Source organism: Crocodylus porosus, unplaced genomic scaffold (genome assembly GCF_001723895.1).
Source record: "Crocodylus porosus isolate Cpor-Errol unplaced genomic scaffold, CroPor_comp1, whole genome shotgun sequence".
Taxonomy (NCBI): domain Eukaryota; kingdom Metazoa; phylum Chordata; order Crocodylia; family Crocodylidae; genus Crocodylus; species Crocodylus porosus.
Genome location: NW_017728938.1, coordinates 1,658,119 through 1,683,413, shown reverse-complemented (window position 1 = coordinate 1,683,413; position 25,295 = coordinate 1,658,119). Strand labels below are relative to the sequence as shown.

Below are 25,295 nucleotides of genomic sequence, written 5' to 3'. Positions count from 1 at the left end.
GTCCACTATGTCTGTGAAACCAGACCTGCTAGCTATGTGAAGAGTATTTCCTCCTTGGTCTTATACATGCTAGCACAGAGCTCAGTTCCACTGCACTGCGGTGATGCCTGGTTATTATTTGAAAGTGTATATGGGGACAGAGTATTTTATGTTGAAGAATAAAAACTGATTTACTTTTTTGGGTATTAAGGAAGAAATCTAGAAAGGACAATGGGTTACGGTGTATTCTTTGATTCCAAAAGTACTTGTGTTCTGTTGCTATTTTATTTTTGTTCTGTTGTTGCTTATGGTTGGGTGCAGGGGTAGAGGGGATCTTGATACCTTAACTTTAAAGGGTCGCATTCCATCCCAAAAACATTAAAAGAAAAGGTTAGTGAAATTCTTTCAACAAAAATCTGTAGTTATAAACATCTGCAACCACCTTAAGTTCTGCACATTCATTACGTACCTTTCCGAAGCTTCCTTTCCCTAGCACTTTTAGGAAGGCAAAACTGTCTATGTTGAATTTTCTCGTGCTGGTAAGTCGCCCAGTTGTTTTTGGTGTGTGTCCCTCCCAGAGCTTATCATACTCGCTATTATCTGCTAATTCAAACATTGATTTTAAAATTCAGCATCATGTACATGACAGATTCCAACAGCTAGGCATCTCAGCACTCAGAAGTCAACAATTCAGTCACCTTGCCATTGACACTGGCACTGAGAAAGAGGATGAAGGCCTTATAATGAAGTTGAAATATTCAAGGACAGTTCATAATGTTGGAATTTTACTACCTACCCTAGAGTAAGTTGTTCCCTGTTATAGCACTTATAGTATCAAAGGCCTTGGGCATCAATTATAATCATGAAAGACACAGCATAAGCTCGTTATGGGTGCTGGAGATTATAAAAATCTTTCTATGTTAAAATTGCAATTTTGCTAGAAAATATGGAACTTTGTGTACCACATACAGCAATACTAACTCAGATACAATTTCTCACTTTCATGTAGGGAGAATTACTTTCATTGACTCCCTGAACTACAATTTTCATTAATATAGTTATCAACAAACAATTAGAGGAAAATATTGTGGACTTTATTCTCACCTGTTGTGTCTCCACCCAAAGCTTTGGGTTTCTTATCAAAATCCTGGTAAATACCAACATTTTCTGCAGATCCAGAATCAGATCTTCTGGTAGATTTCTATAAAGAAAATAAACTAAATGAAAAATAAGTCTAAATGCTTGAATGTTCTGTACCAGTGGTGTCAAAGACATGGCCTTTAGTGCTGGCCTTGCATGGGGCCAGTTTGGGACCCCTACTACATTTCAGATTCAGTGCCAATGGCACCCACTCCAGCTAGTTTGGGATTGCACCGCATGTAGCATCCATTCTGCTTGGTCCAGGATACAAGCTGGATGTTGTGCCCACTCCAGTTGGTCTGAGCTGGGTGCTATGTGTAGCACATGTCCTGGACCAGCAAAACAAGTGCTAGATGCAGCATGTGGGGAGAAGAAGAGAGGGCTCTGTGGATCCCCATGTGCTAGATCCGGTGCCTGCTCTGGCCAGTCTAGGGTGCCGCTGTATGTGGTGCCTGCTCCAGCAGATCTGGTACCTATGTTGCAAATGGCGTCTGCCCCAGATCAGCCAAAGTGTGTACTGTATGCGGCTTATGTCCAAATCTGTCCACAGTGGGTATCATGTGTAGCACAGTCCTGAAGTGGCCAAAGCAAGTGCCATGGGTGCTAGATCCAGCATAGGCAGGACAGAGTGAGGTCCAGGGGCCCTGTAGGGCTGGCCCCATAATGTTCATTCGGTCCATGGACTGGTCCTGTGCCAGTCATCTGGTGCATTTGATACTTCTGCTCTGCATTATAATTTCTGCTGGTGCTACCCCTTAAGAGTTCTAGATTCAAAACTTCATTAACAAGACAGCTTTAATGATAGGGAAGAAAAGGAAAATTTGGATGAGAGATTACTTGAGGAATAATTACAGGATTTATTGTGGTTTTAGACACAAAATACAAGGATACTGATATTTAGCATGTTAGCAACTTTGTGTTTCCAGTTCCCTGGAATATCAAAGTTTTTAATTTTACTTTAACTTTGAGCTTTTTATTTAATGAAAAAATTGTTTTACAAGTCTTACTATGTTTACAGAGTCTTCTACTATGTTTAAAAAATTACTATTATGTTGAAAGTTTAGAAAATATAACCTGAGACTGAGTTCTTCAAGTTTCTTCATGTCACTAAGCCAGGGGTGGGCAAAAAAATGCAGCCTGTGGGTCACATGGAGCCTGCCAGGCCATTCTATCCAGCCCGCAGGGCCCCTAAAAAATTTAGAAAATTAATATTTATCTGTCCCTGGCTGCCTGTCATGCAGCCCTCGATAGTTTGCCAAAACTCAGTAAGCGGCCCTCTGCGTGAAATAATTGCCTGCCCCTGCACTAAGCACATGTTCCATGTCTTCCAGCTTTGCTGTTATTTTATTGCTGGTGCCTGGATCTTCAGTTGTTAATGAAAATCAGCATCCAGGGCCACTACAATAACCAAATTAACTATCAGAGGAAGGAGATCAAATTAACACGGGACATGCTGATTTCAGAACAAAAGCTCTCATAAGCTAAAAATTATGGGGATAAATTTCCGTTTTCTAACATGGGAAAAAGTTGCAGTCTTTCTTAACAACAAAGTTTTGAAAAATCTATTTTGCTTTTCATCATGTATCCTTATTTTTACATTTCACTCTATTTGGCCAATGAAAATAAGCTTCTGCCCAGCCTCATGTTGACTGATGAAACTTCTGATTGCAAACATTGCAGGAAACTTCGAATGGAAATGTCAGTTTAATGTTTTCGGTCTCTTTCGATTTCCACCAGGCTTCAATTTTAGCCTGTCACTGACCTGACAGTTCCCCTTTTATGCCTCAGAATGACCTTTGCTACTTACACTGACCAACCCCAGCCCTATAATCTTTTTTGTGACCAAAATGGTAAGATGGGAGAAGAAGAAACACACTTACCAGCCATGCTTCATTTGAGCACTTACTTATAGCTGAATGACACAACATACCTGGCTAACTTGATTTAAAGCTTCAGCTAAAAGTTTCTGGTTGATTCCACAGAGGTTTGCCACCTTCTTTTGACATTTGTGGTGCACATTCATCCAGCATTCTAAAAGGCAAGGAAATTCACGAAGATGATTTTTATAAGAAACACTGTTCAACATTAAAACTCTTACAAATGAACATTTTATTCATTAGTTTTAGGCTGTTCAAAAACTGTAATAGACTTCAGTTGGGATGTGAGTATATTACTCTTAATCAAAATTTAGTAACTTTTATTAAAATTACAATGCAAATTAAAGCTGTCCAAATTACAGCTGGATTTGGGAGGCAAAACTCTGGTGGTTTGGAGTTATGTCTCCATTTCCTAGGGAAAACATTCCAGCAATTCTTTTACCCTTCCCCAGTCACAGACTTAAGCAGCATCGAGGCTCCTAGCGTACCTTCACACTTCAGGCCTTGTTTAACTAATCCCCAGAGAAGGCTGCCACAGTGATCACAAAAGGTAGGACTCATGTAGTTGTTAACTTTAAATCGATGAGGCATGTCAATGTTGAAGCGCTCCTTCTGAAACTGAAGGCATATTTACACACACACAAATCTTGTCAAGAATTAGGTAGCTGAACTGTTTCATCTATAAACCAGAGTGGCTTTGAAATTTAAGTCAAAATTAAAAAGCATTCACAAATGATCCAAAAATTAAAACTAATTTAAGTGCACAGACTGAAGAAATGTAATATGTTCAGTCTGGTTGAAACATGTGTTTAGCCAGGGCCAACTAGATACCTATTGACCCTCAACATTTTGACTGAAACAATGATATAATACAATAGGACAAGTTCAGGTTCCAGTCAGGAAGAGCCAGAATTTCATTTCACCCCAACTTTCATCCCAACCCAGGCAGGACATGCTAAAAAACTCAAAGGTCAACAAATCTGGGCCATTTTGGATTTTAAAACCTGTTACTGTATAATTAAGCAAGGCCTTAACAAGCTCTTTCACTTTAAAAAAAAAATTGTATAAAGGGATTATAACTGCTCTTTTTCCAGTGTTTCATCAATGTTCCATCTACATAAAATACAAGGTTTTACAGTAAAATAGCCCCCACAATGGACCTTTTTGTTTTCATCTAACTTCTTGCACATTTATGAAGAGTTTTGAAGATTTTTATCACTTACCATTGTGTCTCTGCTGTTGGCTGCGGTACCGGTACATCTCCCAATGATTTTATCGATACATTTCTTATGAATAGCAGCATTACATTCTTTGAGACAAATGAATAGGAAATAGAATATAGTCAGTAAACAGATAGAGAAGGCCAGCTGTTCATCTTTAGACAATTCTAATGTGAAATATGCATTCATTTCTTACAAATATTAATCTATATGCTTCAGGTAAAGTTACTCTAATCAAGGAAGTGGTATGGACTTTTTTCTTTTTTTTGGAAAATATTTCTTGCCTTTAAAACCCTGAATCTCTCTCCTGTAGGTGATACCACTAATAGAATTAATACAACACTACTACAGTTTTTAGTTTTGGTAAAAAAATATTTTGGCACCTGGGATTTTACCATATATGATGGTACATAAAGCTCTACTGCAACTGAATTATTTGACAATTAACTATGGAGTGTTGTGTAGGAGGTTATATTTTTATATTTCATATCCCACTTGTTTAAAACGGCTAATTATGCACCATATTTGATAAATATATTATTTATGTTTAATATTACTTATTTACAGTTAAGTATATAAAGTTGTCACTGTCACAAAATGTGTGAAAACAACTTACGCCTACATTTGTATCCTTGCTTGTTGAGTCCCCTGAAAAACAAAACAATTAAAAACCATCACAAAGATTTTGTACGTGGTTTTCCCATATTACACAATCAAGCTTAAAAAAATAGTTAACCTGATACATTTTCAGTCCAGGTTCTCTTATTTGAAATGCCCCATATACCTAAAAGGATCCAGCTTCTTCTTCTCTAAACAGCTTCAAACCTCTCCTATCACACTGTCTTAAATCTGAGCACAGTAAGGTGGGATCAATTTTACTCCTTCAGGAAGAAGATTTTGCCAGTTAAGGGCTAACTCTTGTTCCATCACAAGTCAGTGGAAATTCTGTCAGTTATTTCAGTGGATCAGGATCCAATTCTAAATTGCAACCTCATGTTATGTCAGAATTATGGCTAGGGATCTCAGGGCATTTTTACATGTGTTTCTGACATGGCACCGGGCGCTTTTAATTAGCGAGCTGTGCTAATTAAAAGTACCTGTGGATCACATGTATCAGCAATGCAGTGCATCCTCACGCTGAGAAAATGGTAGTAGCGTGCTTTGAACTTAGGCACATTGAATGTGTTTTAGTTCAAAGCACACCACCACCATTTTCTCAGCATGGAGGTGTGTTGTACTACTGATATATATGCAAGGCTGCCAGAATGCGTCAGTTTACATGCTTCAACAGACTTGATTAATCAAGTCTGCTCCGACATGCATCCCCATGATTCTGGATTTCTAGCGTGTTGGAGCAGACTCCCCACATGTGCCCTTACATATGACAGCACTTTTATTCATGCTGCATGAACCTGAGGCAGAATTGATCCAAGTTATGTGGTTTTCTGTACGGAGCATTTAGATGGGTGGCAAAGAGAAAACACATTCGCCCTTCGGTGGGGGGAAGGTAAATCTTAGACAGGGTTCTGCCATTTTTAAACCAAACTTCTAATGCCAAACTTCTGTTCTTTTACAGGTATAAACTAGTTTCCAATCACTTATACCAGTAAAAATGTAATGGCTGTATCTGGTCCATGTAAGAGACATGCAATAAAGAACCACAGCTATGGATGGAAAATGTTACAAAATGAATCAATTCTCATTTCTTCTGAAAGAAATTGTCTTATAGGTTTTCCAAAGACAAAATAAACATGCACTTACAAATACAGTTTCTCTCTTACCAAACAAAGTCTTTACAGACAGAGCAAAATGTAGGCTGTCCAAAAAAGGTGGCAGTAAACTCATGATTCTTGATGTAGTGGATTTTAGCCTGTTTGATAGCTCCTCTCCTATTTATAGTTACTGTCCCTTCATCTTCACTTATTGACTGTTTGCAATCTAGGGTGAAAACAAAAAAATGAAAAAAAAAAACTTTAAAAAGTTACAATAAGTTGTAGTGCAAACAAGTACTTAACCCCTCCCCAAATCATACAGTTAAGTTTCATGCAAACATTCTGTAGTTTTGTGCACATACAAACACATCTACACTAGGGGTGTGTGAAGTAGGAATTATTCGATTCGGATTCGGCCTGATTTGGGGGACAGTGATTTGATTTGCCGATTCAGATCACTGTTCCAATTTAATTCAGCCAAATCTTAATCTGAAGCTTTGATTCTGATTTGGAGAATTAGCAATTTGGCCACAGACACAGCTTTACATGTTTTTTCTATGTACCTTGAGGTACCAGGCACAGCTTGTGAATGCTGAGTTGGTGGGGAGGATGAAGCATCCCATGGGACCATGGGGGGACTTCTGGTCCACTTCTGGGTCCGCCACCAAGTATGCAGGGGACCCCCCTCCCCTCATGTCTCCCTGGCTCAGTGATCGGCCACAGGGGGACCCCAGGTGCCTCCCCAGACCCAGAAGGCACCAATCGCTGAGCCAGGGGGCTCAGTACTTTTAGTGGACCAGTACTTCCACTTCCAGGTCTGCCACTGAGTGTGTGGGGGACTCCCGACACTCCCATAGGACACTCCATTTGCCCCGCCATCTCAGCGTTCACGAGCCATACCTGGTACCTTGAGGTACGTAGAAAAAACATATAAAGATGTGTCTATGGCCAAATTGTTGAATTTCTCCGAATCAATTGAGAGGCTTCCAATTTGATTTGGAGAGATCAAAGGGTCTCCTGATTTGATTCAGATTCAGAGATTTGGACACCGAATCAGGCTGAATCCCCTCCAAATCGAATCAGCGACTGAAGCTTCACAGAGCCCTAATATACACACACTTCAAAAGTATCTATGCTTTTGCTCTGCACTTCTTTGGACATCTACAGCAGGGTGGGATGGAAAGGAGGATGGAATGGTTAACTTATCTATCTTTCTGATAGAAACTCTTTTGTATCACATTTTAAACCTGCATACAGTAGTAAAAGTAGTTGTTAAAGAAATAGTTTCACTGCACAGAGGACTAACTAGGAGGTTTTGTGCCCTAAGCATAACCCTGCTAGCAGGTGGGGGTGGGGAAGGGCTGAGCCTTGGGTAAAACCCTGATAGGAGTTGAGGGGGGAGCAGGCAGAGTGGTCTATGTTACCTGCCCCAGGGACTGCTGCTACTATGGAAGCAGCGTGGAGTCTCTGCACTGTCTGCTACTGCTATAGGCATGGCATGGAGTTGCTGCTGCTGTAGCACCGCAGACTCCATGGGGAGCTGCCATTCTGATATCCCCAGTAAGTGGGGCCTGGATGCCACTGGTGCTCTTCTTGCCCAAGTTATACTACTGTCACTGCATACGAGAAGGCTTTTTTCCTTAACAGTTCTCCTACTGAGTACATTGAATGTTTTAAATATAGTGTAGAACTATACTACATAGTCCACTACTACTACTCTACCCTGGTCTTATTCATAGATTCATAGACTGTAAGGGTGGAAGGGACCTCAGAAGATCATAGAGTCCAACCCCCTGCACCAGGCAGGAAAGATGGGTGGGGTAAGGTGACCCCAGCAAGTCCTCCCTCCTCCCCTTCTTGAAGATGCACACAACATTAGGCCTCTTCCAGTCCCCAGGGACCTTTCCAGAGCACCATGAGTTTTGTAACAATATTGCCAGGGGCTCCATGATGACGTCAGCCAGCTCCTTCAGCACCTTCAGATGGAGTTCATCTATTCCTGCTGACTTATATCTGTCAAAATTTTTTAATTGATCACACACTAGTTCTACGGCCAGGTGGCATAGGCCTTTTCCAGCCTGGATCGTATGGCCAGAGGGGGCAGGGAAACTCCCCTTGCGACGTATAATTCTGGTGCCCCACACCCCAAAATCAGCACCTGGGGCTGGTGCCCCTCTTACTGCACCCCTCCCCCAGGTATGCTACTGCTTAGGCCCCAGACACATATTGCAAAAATCACATGATGAGCTGTGATCCCCAATCCCAACCATCACTTGTCATCCCATGCTACATGTGCATGGCAGGATAATGCGGATGAGGGACAGATCCCAACTGTGCAACTGTCAGTAGCCCAGGTAGGTTCATAGGTGTGAGGTTTTAAATTCCTGGTGTGGGGTGCCCCTAATCTCCACCTTCTGGGAGGTGATCCCCCACACTTGGCAGCCCTGTTTTGGTGAGGGAATACTCAGCTTTTCCTGATGGAAACCTTTGATCCTCCACCCCTGGGTGTGGGGGTTTAAACTCCCCAATGGAGGAGTCTCTCAACTCCTTCTCTGAGCCAGTGCCTACAATTTGCTGATTGCCAGCACTGGGCTAATTGGAGACCCAGGGCTGTGCAGTGTTGAGTCTAACAATCAGCTGATTGTCAGCATTGGGCCCCGGAAAGCTCTGGAGTGTGTGTGTTAACATGATGCATGTTCCATTTATATGTGGAACATCTTTCCAGTTTGCTGCTCTATGGCACATTAAATTGAGTGACTGTGTGACACTGTTGCCATGTATGGTACAATTAACACATTAATCATGCCATAAATCACCCTCAATGGAGCAGGCACAGCTAGTGCACTCCCGCTGGAAGCAGCTCTCTCTGTCACCACGGCAGGCATGCAGCTGCTGGGGCTGCCTCCACTTGGCAGAAGTAGCTGCAATAGCTGAAGGTAGCCTGAACACAGGTAGCCTGAACAGGTATGGGCTCACTGACAGGCTCCCCTGGGGGCAGGGACAGCAAGGGAACAGCTCTCTATCACCCTCTGGATGAGAAGTGCACTTCTGAGGTGAATTTACAGCACGCCCATCAGGGGGTTGTTCTCATGTGCATGCCTCCATAGCACTTTATCTTTTGGCACTACAAAGTGCCTCAACATTTTGTAGTATACAAATTAACATGCACACTTGTCTGTTCTTGTAAGTGAGTAAATAAAACATGCAGTACACCAAGCATTGACTCTCTACTACTATTCTGGTTCAGATACTGAAGCCCTGCATTTTCATCTACCTGTAAGCCTGGTATTAAGGTCCTGGTCTTCAGTGGAAGTTAACAATGCAAAGACATTTTTACAAAGACTAAATAAGAATGTTAGTATTTTAACAAATACTGCCCTCCAAACAAGAGCAGCTTTCTAATGTCCAACACTTCAGGTTCTGGCATAGTATGTGGTGCAATGGCTGTGCAAACACAATTGGCAGCACCAGTTTCTAACACGAGCTGTAGGGGACTGTAACAGACAGTCTGGGGCCCAGTGAGGAGCTGACAATCAGTGAGGACTAGCAGGGTGTCAGGGACCCTCGTGGGGGTTCAGTGGAACTGGGGCTATGTAAAGGTCTCTGGGCAGCCTCCTTATTTATCCCTATTCCATCAAGGTGTGACACGTAAGATGGGAAGGCACCCCGGGGCACAGTTACGGAGCCTGCAGGGGGCATCATGGCCACCCCAGGACCCTGACATGTTACAGGGACAAACTGAGTAAAGGAGACCACTTTTCATTTAAAAGACAAGAGCTGTTGGTCACTGAGAGGAGCCCCTATTCCTATCATCAGACTACTGCATTCTCTCCTCCAGCTTAGTGACTTGGGTTTGACCTTGAACTATTATGGTCAAATAGTAGTTTGCCCACTGACAGAAATGGAACAGGATAGAGTCCCTATATCCCTCTCTTGCCAAGATCCCATTCTTCTCTGCTTGACACAGTACCTACATTTACTACAGGAAAAAAATGAGGCATGGGGTATATGTATGTATGCATGGAGACAATAGCTAGACGGCAAAGGTCAACCCTTTTTCATCTTTAAATTTTAGTTTTTCTATTCCAAGTAGCTCCTGTGGATGGCAACGGATGGTGGGGAAGAAGGTGGAAACACTAAGATGCAATCCTGGCCCTCTCAGTTTTGCCACTGACTTCAATGGGATTAGGATTTCACTCAGAGTTAACATTTCTGCACCAAAATGCTTGTTAAGTCTTGCTCTCTGTGATGGAACAACTACAGAGAAAGAGAAAATCATTTTAAAAGCACAAAGAGTAACCAGTCCATCCACCCTTCTGAAAACACAGTAAACTCCAAGTCTCCTGAGGCATTTATACACATAGCAGGCTTGATTAATTGAGCCTGCTCTTCACATGAGCTGACATGCACTGCACTGTGCCACGTGCAGTTGTATAAGTGGCAAAATGTGCGTCACCGCATTGAAAATGATGGCGGTGTGCTTTTGAACTAAAGCACAATTTCTCAGTGCTGATGTGCATTTCGCCACTTATACAACTGTAAGTGTTGCAGTGCCAGGCACTTACACATGTAAAAATGCCCCTGTACACTGAGGAAGCTAAAGTCGGTTCACTGTTTTTCACTACTGCAGTTCAGGTGTTACTTTGCTGATAACACTCATTACCAGCTTGCAGTTTACAAGGTTTTCAAATCTCCTCTTTAAAAGAGGTCTGATTCTCAGTACGTCTTTGCATTCACATATACAGAATAGCTATTTATTTGAGGGAGAAACCTGAAAGCTCAACTTGGTTCATAATACTTTAGAGATTCAGGGATATTTTCTGCCCAGGTGATGTATACATTTGCTGTTTCCCTCAGCTAATTTCTCCAGTTTTCAAGTTAGAGGGACTGACTTCTGGCTTTTAAAGAAGTCATAATGGTGATGAGTTAAAATGACAACAAATAAAGACATGTTTTTTGTGCCAAAGAACTTGCAATGACTCATACAGCATGCAGACTATATTAGCAGAACATCTGTAAATCTGTGTGACTTAGCCTATTATTTTTCATCTTCCCTCTCTCATGTTCTTTTCACACAATATTCAACAATACTCTTCACACAACACGCAAAGCAAGATACATCGTATTTTTAACAGCATAACATTTGCCATTGACTACTTCAAAGTGCGCCACCACCATTTTCTCAGTGCTGATGTGCATTTCGCCACTTACACAACTGCAAGTGTTGCCTAACCTACTGCAAAATGTTACTTGTAGCAGCCCCTTACATGTGGAAAAATGAAATACCAACTCCAGAACAATCTTGTCTTAGATCAAGGTATCTTAGGGAATTCAGCTAATCAATTCTGGAGATTTCATGGAAACCTGAGAGACTAAACAAAACACTGTGTGCAGAAAAGACATTTAATCTTCATGCTGGCTGTAACTTTTAACTTTCATCTGATGCTTCTAGGGCTAATATGAGAAACACATGAACACAGACAATTCTGGAGGATGTTAACACACTTTTAAAGCAGCAAACAGGGGGAAGCAAACAGGAGTTTGCAAGTCAGTTCACCCCCCCCGCCCCCCAGTTGAAGGGAGCTTGTAAGGTAAGATTCTTTTTTTATATATATGTAATTAGGACCATCTAACCTACATAGTTTTATTTTAAGCAGCTTAAACTCAGCAGTTGACCAAGCCTTAAGTTCCTTGGTTAACTAGAGTCGAGAAGGATGGGCAGTTTGCTTGGAAACTCTCTCTCATATTCTTTCTCTGTAAGTTTCCTGAGAGGAAAGAGGTTTTCAGGGAAGAGGAACCCTTCAGGATCAAGGAACAACAAACAGGCCAGTTACAGAGGAACTGGCTGGGGAAGGTCTTCTTGGAAAGAAAGGAAGGAAGTGAGAGGTAGCAAATTAGAAGACCCAGAGAGATGACTGGAGGATGTTGCAATCCAGAACCACTGCCACTTCCAGCTCTTCCTCTGCTTCCGCTTGTGAGGTGTCTGTCCACGAGGATCCATACACTGTCGAGGTTTCCACCCAAGTCCTGATTTGGTTCTGTGCAGACTGTGGCTTCCAGTGTCAGCCAGGTGGGGGACTGCCTGCAATGTGAGTTGTGCCTTCTGGTGGTGTTCCTTAGGGAGAAGGCAAGAGAGCTACAGGAGGAGGTAGCAAGGCTCCAAAGCATCCTCCATCATGCTTGAGGAAGAACTGCCAGAGGTGGTTCTAGAAAAGGAAGAGAGCATTGACTCCCTAGAGATGGCAAGTGGAAGCTGGAAGCTTGTGACCTCTAGCAGGAAGAAGAAGCCATCATTCCCACTTGCAGTGGTTTGCCTTGGACAACAGATATGGAGTGCAAGGAACAGCAGAGGAGGAGCATGTTCCATTGGTGGAAGAGGCCAGGCCAGGCCAGGAATCCCCAAGGTGGGGAGGATCAGGATCACTGCCATGAAGAAGAAGCACAGTGGGTCTTGGTGGTTGGAGACTCCCTTCTGTGGGGGATGGAGGCATCCATCTGCCAGCCTGACCTGTTGTCTTGGAAGGTCTCCTGCTTGCCTGGAGTCTGAATCTGAGATGTCGTGGAAGGATTGAGATAACTGGCTCTGTGGAGATGGGGAAAGCACTGGATATAATATACCTTGACTTTAGCAAGGTTTTTGATATGATCTCCTACAAGTTTCTTGCAAGCAAGCTGAAAACATATGGGTTGGATGAATGGACTGTAAGCTAGACAGAATGCTGCCTGGATCATCAGGCTCAATGGGTAGTGATCAATGGCTTGAGGTCTAGTTGGCAGCCGGTATCAAGCAGAGTGCCTTAGGGGTTAGTCCTGGGTCTCGTTTTGTTCAGTATCTTCATTAATAACCTGGAAGATGGGATGGATTCCACCCTAAGCAAGTTTATGGATGACACTAAACCAGGGGGCATAGTAGATCTTCTGGAGAATACAGCTAGGATTCAGAGTGACCTAGACAAATTGGAGAATTCTGCCAGAAGAAATCTTATGAGGTTTTTAATTACCATCCACTTCTACATCCCCCACCAAGTCTTCCCTGTTTGTGAGCAGCAGGTCAGGAAGAGAATGACTCCTAGTTCATCTCTCAACTTCTTGGTGCAAGTGTTGGTCTCCAACGCTCTCCAAAAATTTCCTGGATTTCCTGTGCACTGCTGTATTGCCTTCCCAGCAGATGTCAGGGTGATTGAAGTCCCCCATAAGAATCAGGGCTGTGATCTGGAAACTTATGCAGTTGTTTGAAGAATGCCTCATCTACTTCATCCTCCTGGCTTGGTGGTCTATAGCAGACACCCACCATAACTCCCTCTAACCTTAACCCAGAGACTTTCTACAGGTGTATCTCCAGTTTCATACTGGAGCTCTGGGCAGTTTTACAGCTCTTTTACATACAGCACAACTCCTTCTCTTCTCCCCTGCCTGTCCTTCCTGAACAGTTTGTACCCATCTATGACAACGCTCCAGTCATGTGACCTATCCCACCAAGTCTCTGTTATTCCAGTCATGTCAGTCACATTCCTTGACTTGTACGAGGGCTTCCAATTCTTCCCACTTGTTTCCCAGGCTCTGTGCATTATCTTTAGGTAGGATCAGGGTCTCTTCTGGCAGTATCACTGGTGTCCATATGGATGAACAGGGTGGGGTAGTCTGATTACTGAGACTCATCTGGCCCTGTATCTGTGACATTCAGAATCTGGGCTCTAGACAAGCAGCAGACCTCCCAAGATAACTGGTGAGTCCAGGAAATAGATGTCCCCCTCCGCCGCAGAAGGGAGTCTCCAACCACCACCTGTTGCTTCTTCTTGGTGGCAATGGTTTTGATCCTTCCACCCTTGGGGAGGCCTGTCCTGCCCTTCACAAATGGAACATGCTCCTCCCCCTCTGTTGCTAGGGCTCCACATCTGTTCTTCAGGCAAACTGCTGCAGGTGGAAATAAAGATTTCTGCTTGCTGCTAGAAGTCAAAAGCTTCCAGCTTCCACTGTCCTGGGAGTCCATGTCCTCTCTCTTCACTACTGTTGCCTTTTGCAGTCCTTCCTCCACAGTCCTAGAGGTCTCTTCCAGCACTGAATTAAGTCATCATGGTGGAGGATGCATTGGAGCCTTGCCACCTCCTCCTGTAGATCTCGCCAGCTCCCTGAAGGGCACCGCTCACATTGCAAGCACTCCCCCACCTGGATGTCACCAGAAGGAACCTGCAAGCTACAGTCTCCACAGGGCCAAACCAGGACCTGGGTGGAAGCCTCAACAGTGAGCAGTCCTGCCTGGACAGACAGCTCACAGGTGCCAGCAGAGGTAGTAGCAGTGGCCTTGGCTTTGAGACATCCTCCAGCCATTTCCCTGGGTCTCTTAATCTCCGACCTCTCTCTTGCTGCCCTTCCTCCAAGTAAACCTTCCCTAGCAAATTCACCTGTAAGCTGGTCTGGTCACTGCTCCTTGGTTCCAAAAGGTTCCTTTTTCCTTGCTTCCTCTCACCATCAATTAGACACTTGCTCCCTGAGCTAGATGCAACCTTTTTGGGCAGATGGCAAGTTAGTAGTTTTACTGAGTTCCATACATGTCTTTTATATACTCAAAATGGAGGCCATGCAACAGTCCCCTATGCAATAACCAGGCTACCAAACAAAGCTCCTCTTTCCCATCTGCTACTTCTGCCTTCCCTACTGAGCCAACCCTTCATGCTGTGTTCAAATGGTGAATATACCAGACCCCAAAAGAAAACCTTAGGTGTAGGAATTATGTAATGTACTGTAATTATGAAATAGGTAATGGGATATAATGAGAAATCTAGGGGATAAAATGAAGCAAAAGAGAGAGATTTTTTGCTAGTGTGAACTGATCTGCCAGAGCCAGCTAGCATGGGACAGACACCTAGACTCTTTCTCACTATCCCAGTTTTAAATCTTTGATCAAATGCTAGTAGCTGTAATTACTGTATGGGTACAGCAATTAGTAAGTAGTGTAACACTGCTATTTAATACAGTATTTTTGGGTATCCGTTTAAAGTAATGGTATAACTGCTACTGGCCTTTGGACTTAATAAAGGCATTTTAAGCTAGAGTACTGATGTAGTCATTCACATGCCAACTGTTTGGCAAGCCAACCTGGAAACCAAAGTCAGTAATTCTGGTTAGTTTAAGCTATTGTAACCTATCCTCTACAGTCAGCAAACAATTCCTTTTACGGAATCACAGTAACTTAAGGGAGAATGGAAGGGATGCACAACTGTAAAGAGTTGTCAGATACAAAAGAGATGGCAAAAGACCATGTAACACCATGAGAAATAGGAATGGGAATGATCCATGGAAAACCATGGAGGAAATTGTAACAGTTGCCTTTCTGAGTAACTCCAAAGTAGGAAAAGGCAGAAGTAAAAGCAGCCATCCTTCAGGAACTATATTTGGTGGGTGGAGTGTACTACCTACTGAAATACATGTGAGAAGCAGAAGAATTGCATTTCTTCATGAAAGAATAAAGTTGAGGTTTTTAGTGGCTGGTGTGGCATTAAAATTCAGTGTCTGAGAAAACAAGAAACTACAGTTAAAGGTGAACACCACTAAATGCTGAAGAACGTTGAAATAATGCAAAGTTTGCTTTTGGTAGGCATACCTGTGAGTTAAAACAAAAGCTTTTAAGGGTGTGAACTAACTAAAAGTAAAAACCAAGCTGCTTGCTTTTTGGGCTTATAGGAATGTTTAAATAAACGAATAGAATTAATACAGTTCTGGTTGTAAAAAATGCACATATAATTACTCTAAACTTCTGCCTTCTTTTTGTTAACAGCTTGGAGATGCTGACACGTGCAGGCTCAGAGATGGGTGGTCAACCTGCGGCTGTGTACCATAAATGGCACAGGAAGCCTCTTTGTGAAGTGTATAGCAGATCAGGGAGGAAGCAGGAAGTAGAAAGCAGAGCAACAAAACATGTAGGGAGCACAGGGCCAAGAGCAAAAAGCAAAGATGCCGATTCAGCAAGGAAAGAGGACTGGGGAGGCACATTGTACCATGCCTGAAATAAATGCTGGCTCATTTTCTTTTTTTACCATAGCAAGTTGATGCAAAAAGAGAATTCAAGCCAGGGTTTTAAAAATTATTTTCTTTACAACATGAAAGGTTTTAGCTATTGTAAATGTGTTGTTCTAACTTTTGTTCTTTTGTTAACCTTTAAGCTTTATGTTGGTTCTCAGAGCACAGAGATGAGTTTGTATTCCATCGAAGTACTGACTTAATAGTTCTCTGCCCTGCCTAAGAAAAAAATGTTTATTTGTCTTCTAGTCAAGCAATTTTTAACTAAAGTTTTGTCTTAGTTCTAACTTTGCTTATATTTAATTTTTTTTTTTATTCTTTTTGCAAAAAAGTATGAAATTGTCATTTTGGGGGGCAATAGTGATAAAAGATGCTGGCAGATGTGAAACAATACCAAAACAAAACAGCACGTTACCAGAAGAGGCAGCACGTTAGTTCAACCTGGCTTCACAATGTCTGTATAGATCAGGTGCTTCAGCTATTAGATAAAAGCACCAAAAAGCCCTACTGAAGTGCCTGATTTACACAGATGTTGGGCAAGTGAGGTCCAACTAATGCGATGCCTTTTCTGAGTGGGTGCTGAACTCAGTGCAGGGGCACACTGAGCTTAAAGTAAAGCACCTGTCTTTTTTTCATGTATGTAAGCAGCCAAAATAGTTGCACCATAGGTTTTGAGTGTGCTTCTGTTTCATACATGTTGTATTCATAGGATCATAAGAAAGCAGGGCTGGAAAGTACCTCACCAGGTCAAAGAATTCAGATCCCTCCCTGGGGCAGGATCATCCCTGATTAAATCAACCCAGCCAAGTGTCTGTCTAACCTCCTCTTGAAAATTTCCAAGGATGGAGATTCCACAACAGCCCTAGGGGTGTGCAAGGCCTGGGGTATATCAGCCTGTGCAGGGCTTGGGGGGTTGCGGGGGGGCAAGTGGGGGAGCCAGTGGGGAGGAGGCAAGTGGCTGGAGCTGGCAGTGCTCGGCAATGGTGGAAGAGCTGGTGGCGCTCAGCAGCAGCGGCGTGCGGCAGGACCTGTATGGCACTGTCTATGGGGCCCTGCAAAACATGGGGCAGTCGCCCTGATTTACACCCCCCGCACCACCAGGGATGGCCCTGCAAGCACTGAACAGAGAAGAGTCATTTCCTTTCATTTGCAAAGGACATGCAAGCTAATATAACCCTACATGCTACCAACTTTTTTTTTGTTGGGGTGGGGTTTGTGGCAACAAGAGAACCCTGCTGGCTCATATTCAACTCATGGTCTACTTCCCCCCCCCCCAAGTCCTTCTTTGCAATACTGAAGCCTGGTCAGTCACTCCCCAGTCTATATTCATGCGTGCAATTATTCTATCCCGAATTCAGGACTTTGTACTTGTCAAATCTCATCTGATTGACTGTAGACCATTTCTCCAGCCTATTCAGGTCATTCTGGATGCTGGTCCTACACTCCAGAACATCTGTGACTGCACATGACTTGGAGTCATCTGCACATTTGCTAAGCATGCACCTAATCCCATTGTCCATATCATTAATGAAGATGTTAATGCCAGATCCAGGACAGACCCATGGGGAACTCTACTTGATACCTCCTCTCAACTAGACATTGAGCCACTTATGATTACTTGTTGAGTATGATGATCCAGCCAGTTATGTATCCACTTTACAGTACTTCTGTCTAGTCTGTCTTACCTTAGCATGTTAATGGGAATACCATAGGACACAAGCCTTACTAAAGTCAAGGTATGTCATGTACACTGCCATTCACAGAGCCTTTCACCTTATCACAGAAAGAAATCAGATTGGTCAGGCATAACTTGCTCTTGGTTGATCCATATTAGATGTTCCTGATTACCTTGTTTTCCTTTAGGTGCATCACAATGGATTCCTTGAGGACCTGCACCATGATCTCTCCAGGTACTGAGGTCAGGCTGACTGGTCTGCAATTCCCTGGATTTTCCTTGTTCCCTTTTTAAAAGATGAGTACTATATTTGCTCTTTTCTAGTCATCTGGGACCTTAGCCAACGTCCATGAGTTCTCAAAGAGGCCAATGGCTCTGAAATTACCTCAGACAATTGCTTCAATACCTTAGGAGGCGTTCCCACGAATGCGCACGTGTAATTTGCAGCATCATAAACCACGTGTACCACACATGCATGTGTTCACTGCGCTGCTAATTTAGAGATCCCAGTGTAACAAAAAAGTGCCAAAAAAAGCAGCATGATGCATGTGGCTGCAGTGTGCACCACCCAAAATCAGAGCCTGGCTGGCCAGAGTCACACTCCAGCTGCTGGCCAGGCTCTGCATACCCAGATCATTCCTGCTGCAGCCCTGGGAGAGCACCCAGGACCCTAGGTAAGGCTGTTGGGGCCAGGTCAGGTACTGGCTCCAGCATCCCCTTCCCCACCCAGGGCAATTTTCTGCATGCCAAAGCATATGTGCAAGGGTGTGCCCAGGGACAAATAGCAGCAGTACAAGTATTGTCCCCAGGGCAATGCACATTTCTGCTCATGGGGACATGCCCTTAGAGTGTATCCCATCTGGCCCTACTGACTTGAAAGCATCTAGCTTCTCTATGGACTCCCTAACATTGCTAATCCAAGCAATTCCTAACCCAAGAAATTTAATCTAGGCCATTTTCCTCTTTCCTTATCTTTGCCACCAACTGCACTCATCATCTAGTAGCTGCCCCTATTCGTGAAAACTGAAGTAAAAAAATGGCATTAAATATTTCAGCCTTCTCTACCTCAACTGTAACTACATTGTTTTCCACATTCCATACGGGACCTGTGGTTTCTTTTGGACTTCCATTTTGACATATTTGTATTTAATTGCTTTATATAGCCCTTGTCAGCTGTATCTCAAATTGTGCCTTGCCCTTTCTAAATTTCCCCGTGTAACATGCAATACTCCTATACTCTTCCCTAGTACTATGACCAAGTTTCCACGTTTTATAGGATTCTTTTTTTGAGTTTCAACTCATTGAGGAGAATACTGTCTTGCCAGTCTGGCCTCCTGTTACACTTCCCATAAGATGACATGAATACTTCTGTTATGTGTGTCATGTTGTGCTTATATTATTTGTTGCAACAAGAATATTTTTACATGTATAATTGTGCTAAAAGAGGCATCACATTATTTTATCTTTGGTTGAGTCACACCAAATAGTGCACTATTGTCAACCGTTATATATTTTTTTTCAATTTACAAAAACAAGGTCTTCAAAATATGTGTATATTTCTACCTCCTCAAAAATAACTATTGGTTCTTAATAACTTCATTATAAGTTTTGTAATTGTGAAGTGCTATAATCTTGGCTATACTGTTAGTAAATACTGAAATCTTTACAATGGTATTGCCTTATGAGCTTTTCTCCCTTTTACCCATTTTTTTCTTAAATCAAGACTTGTTTTACAGGAAAAAAATGCAGTTTTTGGTGGTTTTTTAAAAAGAAGGAAAGAAGGTGGGGAGAAACAAATAGTTCTGCACTGAATGGTAGGTGTACAGTATCTACAAACAGCCTGGGACAGTCCTGCAAATGCTGCAGGGATAGGGGAGTTGGGGGGAATGTAGTGCTAGCTAAGGCAGTGTGGCAAATATAAACAAGATGTTAGAAACTCAGTTCTAGATTTTAAACTGAAATTACCTGTAACATCAAAAGGTAGTATGTTCACATGTAAAAGAATATTACCTGGTTAGAAAATCTTCAAAAGGATTTTTTAAATTGCTTGGTCTTTGATTACTTGTTTGAACTGTAACATTTAACTTTCAGAGTTTTGGGTTATGGTCATGGTCTACTTTGCCAATTGATTTTCTGGGTTTCCAACCTACAAGTTTGAAAAAGAGTTCCTATATGGTAGTAGTAAATGTGTTCTCAAAACACATGCATCTCAAGCAGGTCCAAGGGGGTGATCCTCCCTCTCTACGTGGCACTGGTCAGGCCACAGCTGGAGTACTGCATCCAGTTCTGGGCACCACACTTCAGGAGGAATGTGGACAGCATGGAGAGGGTCCAGAGGAGGGCCACTCGCATGATCAGGGGACAGCAGGGCAGGCCCTACAAGGAGAGGCTGCGGGACCTGAACCTGTTCAGCCTTCAAAAGAGAAGGCTGAGTGGGATCTGTGGCCTGTTACAAACTAGTCAGGGGGGGATCAGCAGGCAGTGGGAGTCACTGTTCCCCCGAGCACTCCCAGGAGTGACCAAGAATAACAGTCACAAGCTGGCAGAGGGTAGATTTAGGCTGGACATCAGGAGGCGCTACTTCACGGTCAGGGCGGCTAGGATCTGGAACCAACTTCCAAGAGAAGTGGTGCAGGCTCCTACCCTGGGGGTCTTTAAGAGGAGGCTAGATGAACACCTTGCTGGGGTCGTTTGACCCCAGTACTCTTTCCTGCCATGGCAGGGGGTCGGACTTGATGATCTGCTCAGGTCCCTTCTGACCCTAGAAACTATGAAACAAAGGCTTTTACAAGAAGGGGAGACGAAATACTGTGCATCCCAACGAAACATACTGTTCACACAGTAAAAGGAACAGCGTCTATCAATTGTAATAACAATCTGTGAAAAATATAATGCAGTATTTACTAAAACTAACAAGATTGCAGGCAGATAGTTTCTTCTATGAAAACTGAGAGAAAGTATCCTTACCCTCCAAATATCCTTATCCATGGGCAGGAGTGGAAATTTTAAAGTAAATAATTCACAACTTAGGAAGCCAGAGAGTAAATCACAGATGTCCTAAGAATAATCCTATTTGGCCTGTGCATAAACCAAAAGGGCCCTGGAAAAGCAACTGTTGATTACTGAAAATTGAATGAAATTATATCAGACATAGCTCCAATGTTAGCTTTCTATCCTAAAAGGATTGTACGGTTCCCCATGGTTTTTAGTAGTATATGCTGCAGATAGATTTGGGAGCATTCCATTGCAATGTAATATTTAATGTATATTTGAAGGGCAGCAATATATTTGGAATTGCTTGCCATAGGGCTTCCGTGATAGTCCAGCTGTATTTCACGCACATATATAGCAGATTTTAAAAGAGATTTAAGTTCAAAGCTAATATAGTCCAGTATGTATATAAAAGTTCAGTACATAGATAAAAGTTTAGCAGGGTTCAAATTACAGGGGAGCTCAGGGGGGCTGCCCTCCCTCATAAGAGATGACAGCCCCCAGACCCACTCTGCACCTCAGGTGGTGGCTTCAGTTCCTTCCAGCTTCCACTGCCCCAAAGTCAGAATGTAATTCGAAACCTGAAGTTTAGTACATGCAGCTACTGAAGAAGAGCATTTGTTGAAGGTGCAAAGAGAGGCCTTAATTATAGTGTGTGGTAAATATAAGCAGAAAATTCTGTGTATATGAGAATTAAGTAGAAATAGTATGTTATATGAGAAAACAAAATACTAATTCATACTGGGAGATTCAATCTAATAATCTCTTTTCCTTCCTTCCACAAAGTAAGTATCAGTATAATTTCTAAAGAAGCCCTTTCTTTCATGTGCATAAATACCAGTATAATGTTTTAAGAAGGCTGTTATAGTAAGGAGAAGAACATCACTCAACTTAAAGACAGACCAAGACAAGGGCTCAGCATTAAAATCTTGTAAGGAAAGTTTGGTGTACTTTACACATGTATATGCTTTACTAAACTTGTTACCTGTTTAGTTTCCAAAAGAATTATGCCTATCAAGGTCAATCTAACTGTATTCAAGAATGCGGGCATGTCTACACGTTCATTAATGTGCAGTAGTTATTGCATATTTAAATGTCAATTTAAATGTAGTGCTTGCTTAATGAACTACTAACTAGATGTGCAGAGTAACTAGAGTTACTGCGCAGGAGCACCAGTGAACACCTTTTCAGTGACACCACTGTGCAGTAGCCTAATAATACTGTGCAGTAGCATATTAGCACTGTTTGTGCTATGATGTGCTACTGTACAGGGTTATTAGGCTACAGAGCATTAAGCGTCTTGTGTAGACATGCCCTGTTATAACAAAAATTTGTCAAGGTGGGGTGCAGAAGCTGTGACTGGAACTGAAGTAAAACTGTTTGGACCTAGCATGTTCCTGTAATATGCACGATACTGTAAATGGTTCTACAAGTCCTAAAGCAACAAATGGCTGTGGAAAAACAAAACAAAACAGTGCTTTACCAGAAGAGGAAGCACATTAGCTTTACTTGGCTCTCCAGCATCAGTATAAATTAGGCACTTCAGTGGGGCTTTTTGGTACTTTTATCAACTAGCTATTCAAACTAATAGCTGATTCAATGAAGGTAGCCTTCCTTACTCTATGTTAGATATAGAATGAGGAAGGCTATCTTCATTTATTTATCACTTCAGGAAAGCTAAATTTTTGATAGAAAGGGAAATAGGTTAACTTTGTGCTAGGTAAGAAAACAACTTTCTCTAGGTAAGAAAACAAAGGTCCTTTTATTATGGAGTGCCTTTCACTCTCCAAACTGAATTTGTCCTTCCCATAACTAAATTTATACATCTGATACAGGAACAGTAAATAATCATCATGTTGGTTCAGATGCCTTCAGCAGAGGTATTGAAGCATACTACTACATGTTTGGTCCAAGAAGAATTTGTAAACCTCTTCCCAGATACTGTTACAAAATAATGACAAGGTTTGGAAAGCCCTGGATTCCTATATGTGCTGGTATAATATCTTTAAGAAAGAGTTGCCAACATGTGGATTCATTCTAGAACAGTACTTCATTGCACAGTACAGCTGAGGTAGTGGGGAGGTAATGATGTCACAATTGCATATTTAAGAGAAAGAAAACAGCAGGAGATCATGTCAAATATGGAACAAGAGATTCTTACTTTGATCGGCTAATGTTTTGTTTATACCTAAAAACCTCTGATGCTAAATGGCAAAGTATTTTATCCTGTGCAAATAGTTCATAGTGTTGCTGAAATACAAGCTAAACTGTAATTACTAGGAGTTGGCACCATCTCAATAGCAAAATTTGGGCATTCTACTTAGTTTAAACTTTGAAGGATTGATGGCAAGAAATCTTAAATACCTAAAAGAAATCATAGAATCAATGAGTCAGAAGGGACCTAGACAGATCATCTAGTCGACCCCCTGTCACGGGCAGGAAGGAGCACTGGGGGTGGCAGGGGCCATAAGACCCCAGTCAGGTGTCTATCTAGTCTCCTCTTGAAGATTTCCAGGGAAGGTGAGAGCACCACCTCTCTGGGAAGCCTATTCCAGGCTCTGGCCACCCTTACAATGAAGTAGTTCTTCCTAATATCTAACCTAAACCTATCCTCCCTCAGCTTGTGGCCATTGTTCCTGGTGACTCCAAGGGGGGCCTGGTGAACAGACTTTCCCCGAGTCCCTGCTGCTGGCCCCTGATAAGGTTGTAGGCAGCCACAAGATCCCCCCTTAGTCTCCTCTTGTGGAGACTGAAGAGATCCAGGTCCCTCATGAAAAGTAGCAAAAAATGTTGAAAATGAACAAAGCCTGACTGACTTAGGCAACCTACCATGGTGAGAAAGAGCTGATAATATTTTACTACCATATTTTCTCACATATAACATTCAAGGGTTTTTTCTTTTTTAAAGCTTCTGGAAATTGCAGAGCATATTAGCATGTTATATGCAAAAAAATATAGTAAGAATATTTTCTGTCTTACCAGGCAAAAGCAAAAGTAAAATCTGTATGCGACTCGCAGAGAACAGAACAATGACCAGGCTCAGCTCCCTAGTTGCTGCTACTCCATTACTTATTACAAGGAAAGATAATTATGGTATATCATGTACAAGTGTGACAATTCCAAAAACCCATAATTTGAGAGGCAAACACGTGCACTTACAGAGATAGTCAAAATGCTAATGAAGGCAGGATGAAATGTGATAAACCACAGGTGTGTTAATAAAAGAGAAAAGTAAGTGAATAATAGGAAGAGGGTGTTAATCCAAGGAGAGATCAAGGAGGTGGGCTCCAGGAGATCTAGGGCACGGACAAGTTAGTAAGAAGGTTTTGAATACTGGGAATGACAAGATGCAGTTGTGCATAAGTCTGGCCTAATTCTAACCAGTTTCTAGAACTCAGAAGGCAATGCAATGTAATGTAATGTAACGTGCTGAGCTGTCAGAACCAGCCAGCATAGGAAAGCTAGAATCCCTCTTGCTAGCCCAGTTGTAGATATTCTGATCAAATCTATGAAAATGTTTGTAGCTGTTATTACTGTATGGGAACAGTCGTGAATAAGCATTGTAGCACTTATCTAATGAACAGTTAGTACTCTTATGGTATTTTAGACCGTTCATTTAAAGTAACTTTATAACTGCTCTTTGTCTTTGGATTGAATAGACATTTTCACTGAATTGCTAACATAATCATTCAAACTTCAAAAGTAAGAATGTGCCCTGTAGGCAAAATATGTTTTGAGCAAGTAAGAAGGTTATTTCAATTAACTAGTGCAAGGCCTTTTTTCAGCACAAAACTATACTGAGTGGAAAAAAAACAAACTTTATTTAGGCATACAACGGTATTAACAAGGCACCACCAATGGTAACCCGCCATGTAATGAATCAAACTGCAAATAGTATTTATTTCATAGCAAAGTGAGAATGTCTTCAGGGAAAACAGAATGGAGTAGTAGTTTATTAGCATGGCTCTAACATTAGAAGGCAGGGCCATCTTCTCCCTCATTCCAGATAGGTGGCTCTTCCAGCCTTGCAGGGAACCCAGGAAGAACAGTTCAATTTCTGGTAACCTTCTCATGCTTCATAAATACATATTTCATTTGCTTTCTGGTTAAGTAGAACAAGGAACTGCTTGCAGGTACAAGCATAATCAATTATCATATCCCACCCCGCTTCAGATTCCCCAAACCAATGACTCCCACCATATCTCAAAGATATGTTCTGCATCCCTGTGACAAAGTATCAAATACCAAAAGAGGTTCTAATGCAATTAAATGAGTCCTACAACCACAAATATGAAATGCATTCTAACACAACCACCAACCTACCCTAGACTGAAGTTAAACAGATTTTCACCTACTGCCAGTCTTTGAGGGCTAGAAGGGAGAGAGTTATTTGTGTTAGGATTCCAAGGCGCATGGAAAGAAAGGTGGAAAATGACTTAATATCTCCTGAATCTCCTGAGACCAGGAAGAAATCCTGAGGCTCTCAAGGACACTGCCCTTGTCAACTGCCTAACATCTAATAAAGTTGAATTAAATACTTGGTTCAGTTCTCCAACAATTTGAGATTTGGTTTGAAATATTTTTTCATTTCAGCCACCACGCTGAAAATAATTTATCTGCACATTCACAACTGTGATTTAAAAAAGTAGTAGACAATAAAAGTTGGAAAATTACATCTATTTCT

General features: G+C 42.1%; 1 protein-coding gene across 3 annotated transcripts in view; it reads right to left on the bottom strand.

Moving 5' to 3' along the window:
• Positions 1 to 25,295, bottom strand: part of PRKCD (protein kinase C delta) — a 136,000-nt gene that overhangs the window by 17,278 nt on the left and 93,427 nt on the right. For 2 of the 3 annotated variants that reach the window (XM_019547434.1, XM_019547433.1), the window contains 7 exons: positions 5,998 to 6,154; positions 4,833 to 4,864; positions 4,220 to 4,305; positions 3,485 to 3,614; positions 3,050 to 3,150; positions 1,084 to 1,180; positions 449 to 582 (listed from right to left, as the gene is read on the bottom strand). In XM_019547434.1, the coding sequence (XP_019402979.1) occupies positions 449 to 582; positions 1,084 to 1,180; positions 3,050 to 3,150; positions 3,485 to 3,614; positions 4,220 to 4,305; positions 4,833 to 4,864; positions 5,998 to 6,154 (737 nt within the window). The remainder of the gene's footprint in view (positions 1 to 448; positions 583 to 1,083; positions 1,181 to 3,049; positions 3,151 to 3,484; positions 3,615 to 4,219; positions 4,306 to 4,832; positions 4,865 to 5,997; positions 6,155 to 25,295) is intronic. The other variant, XM_019547435.1, reaches the window with a different exon arrangement.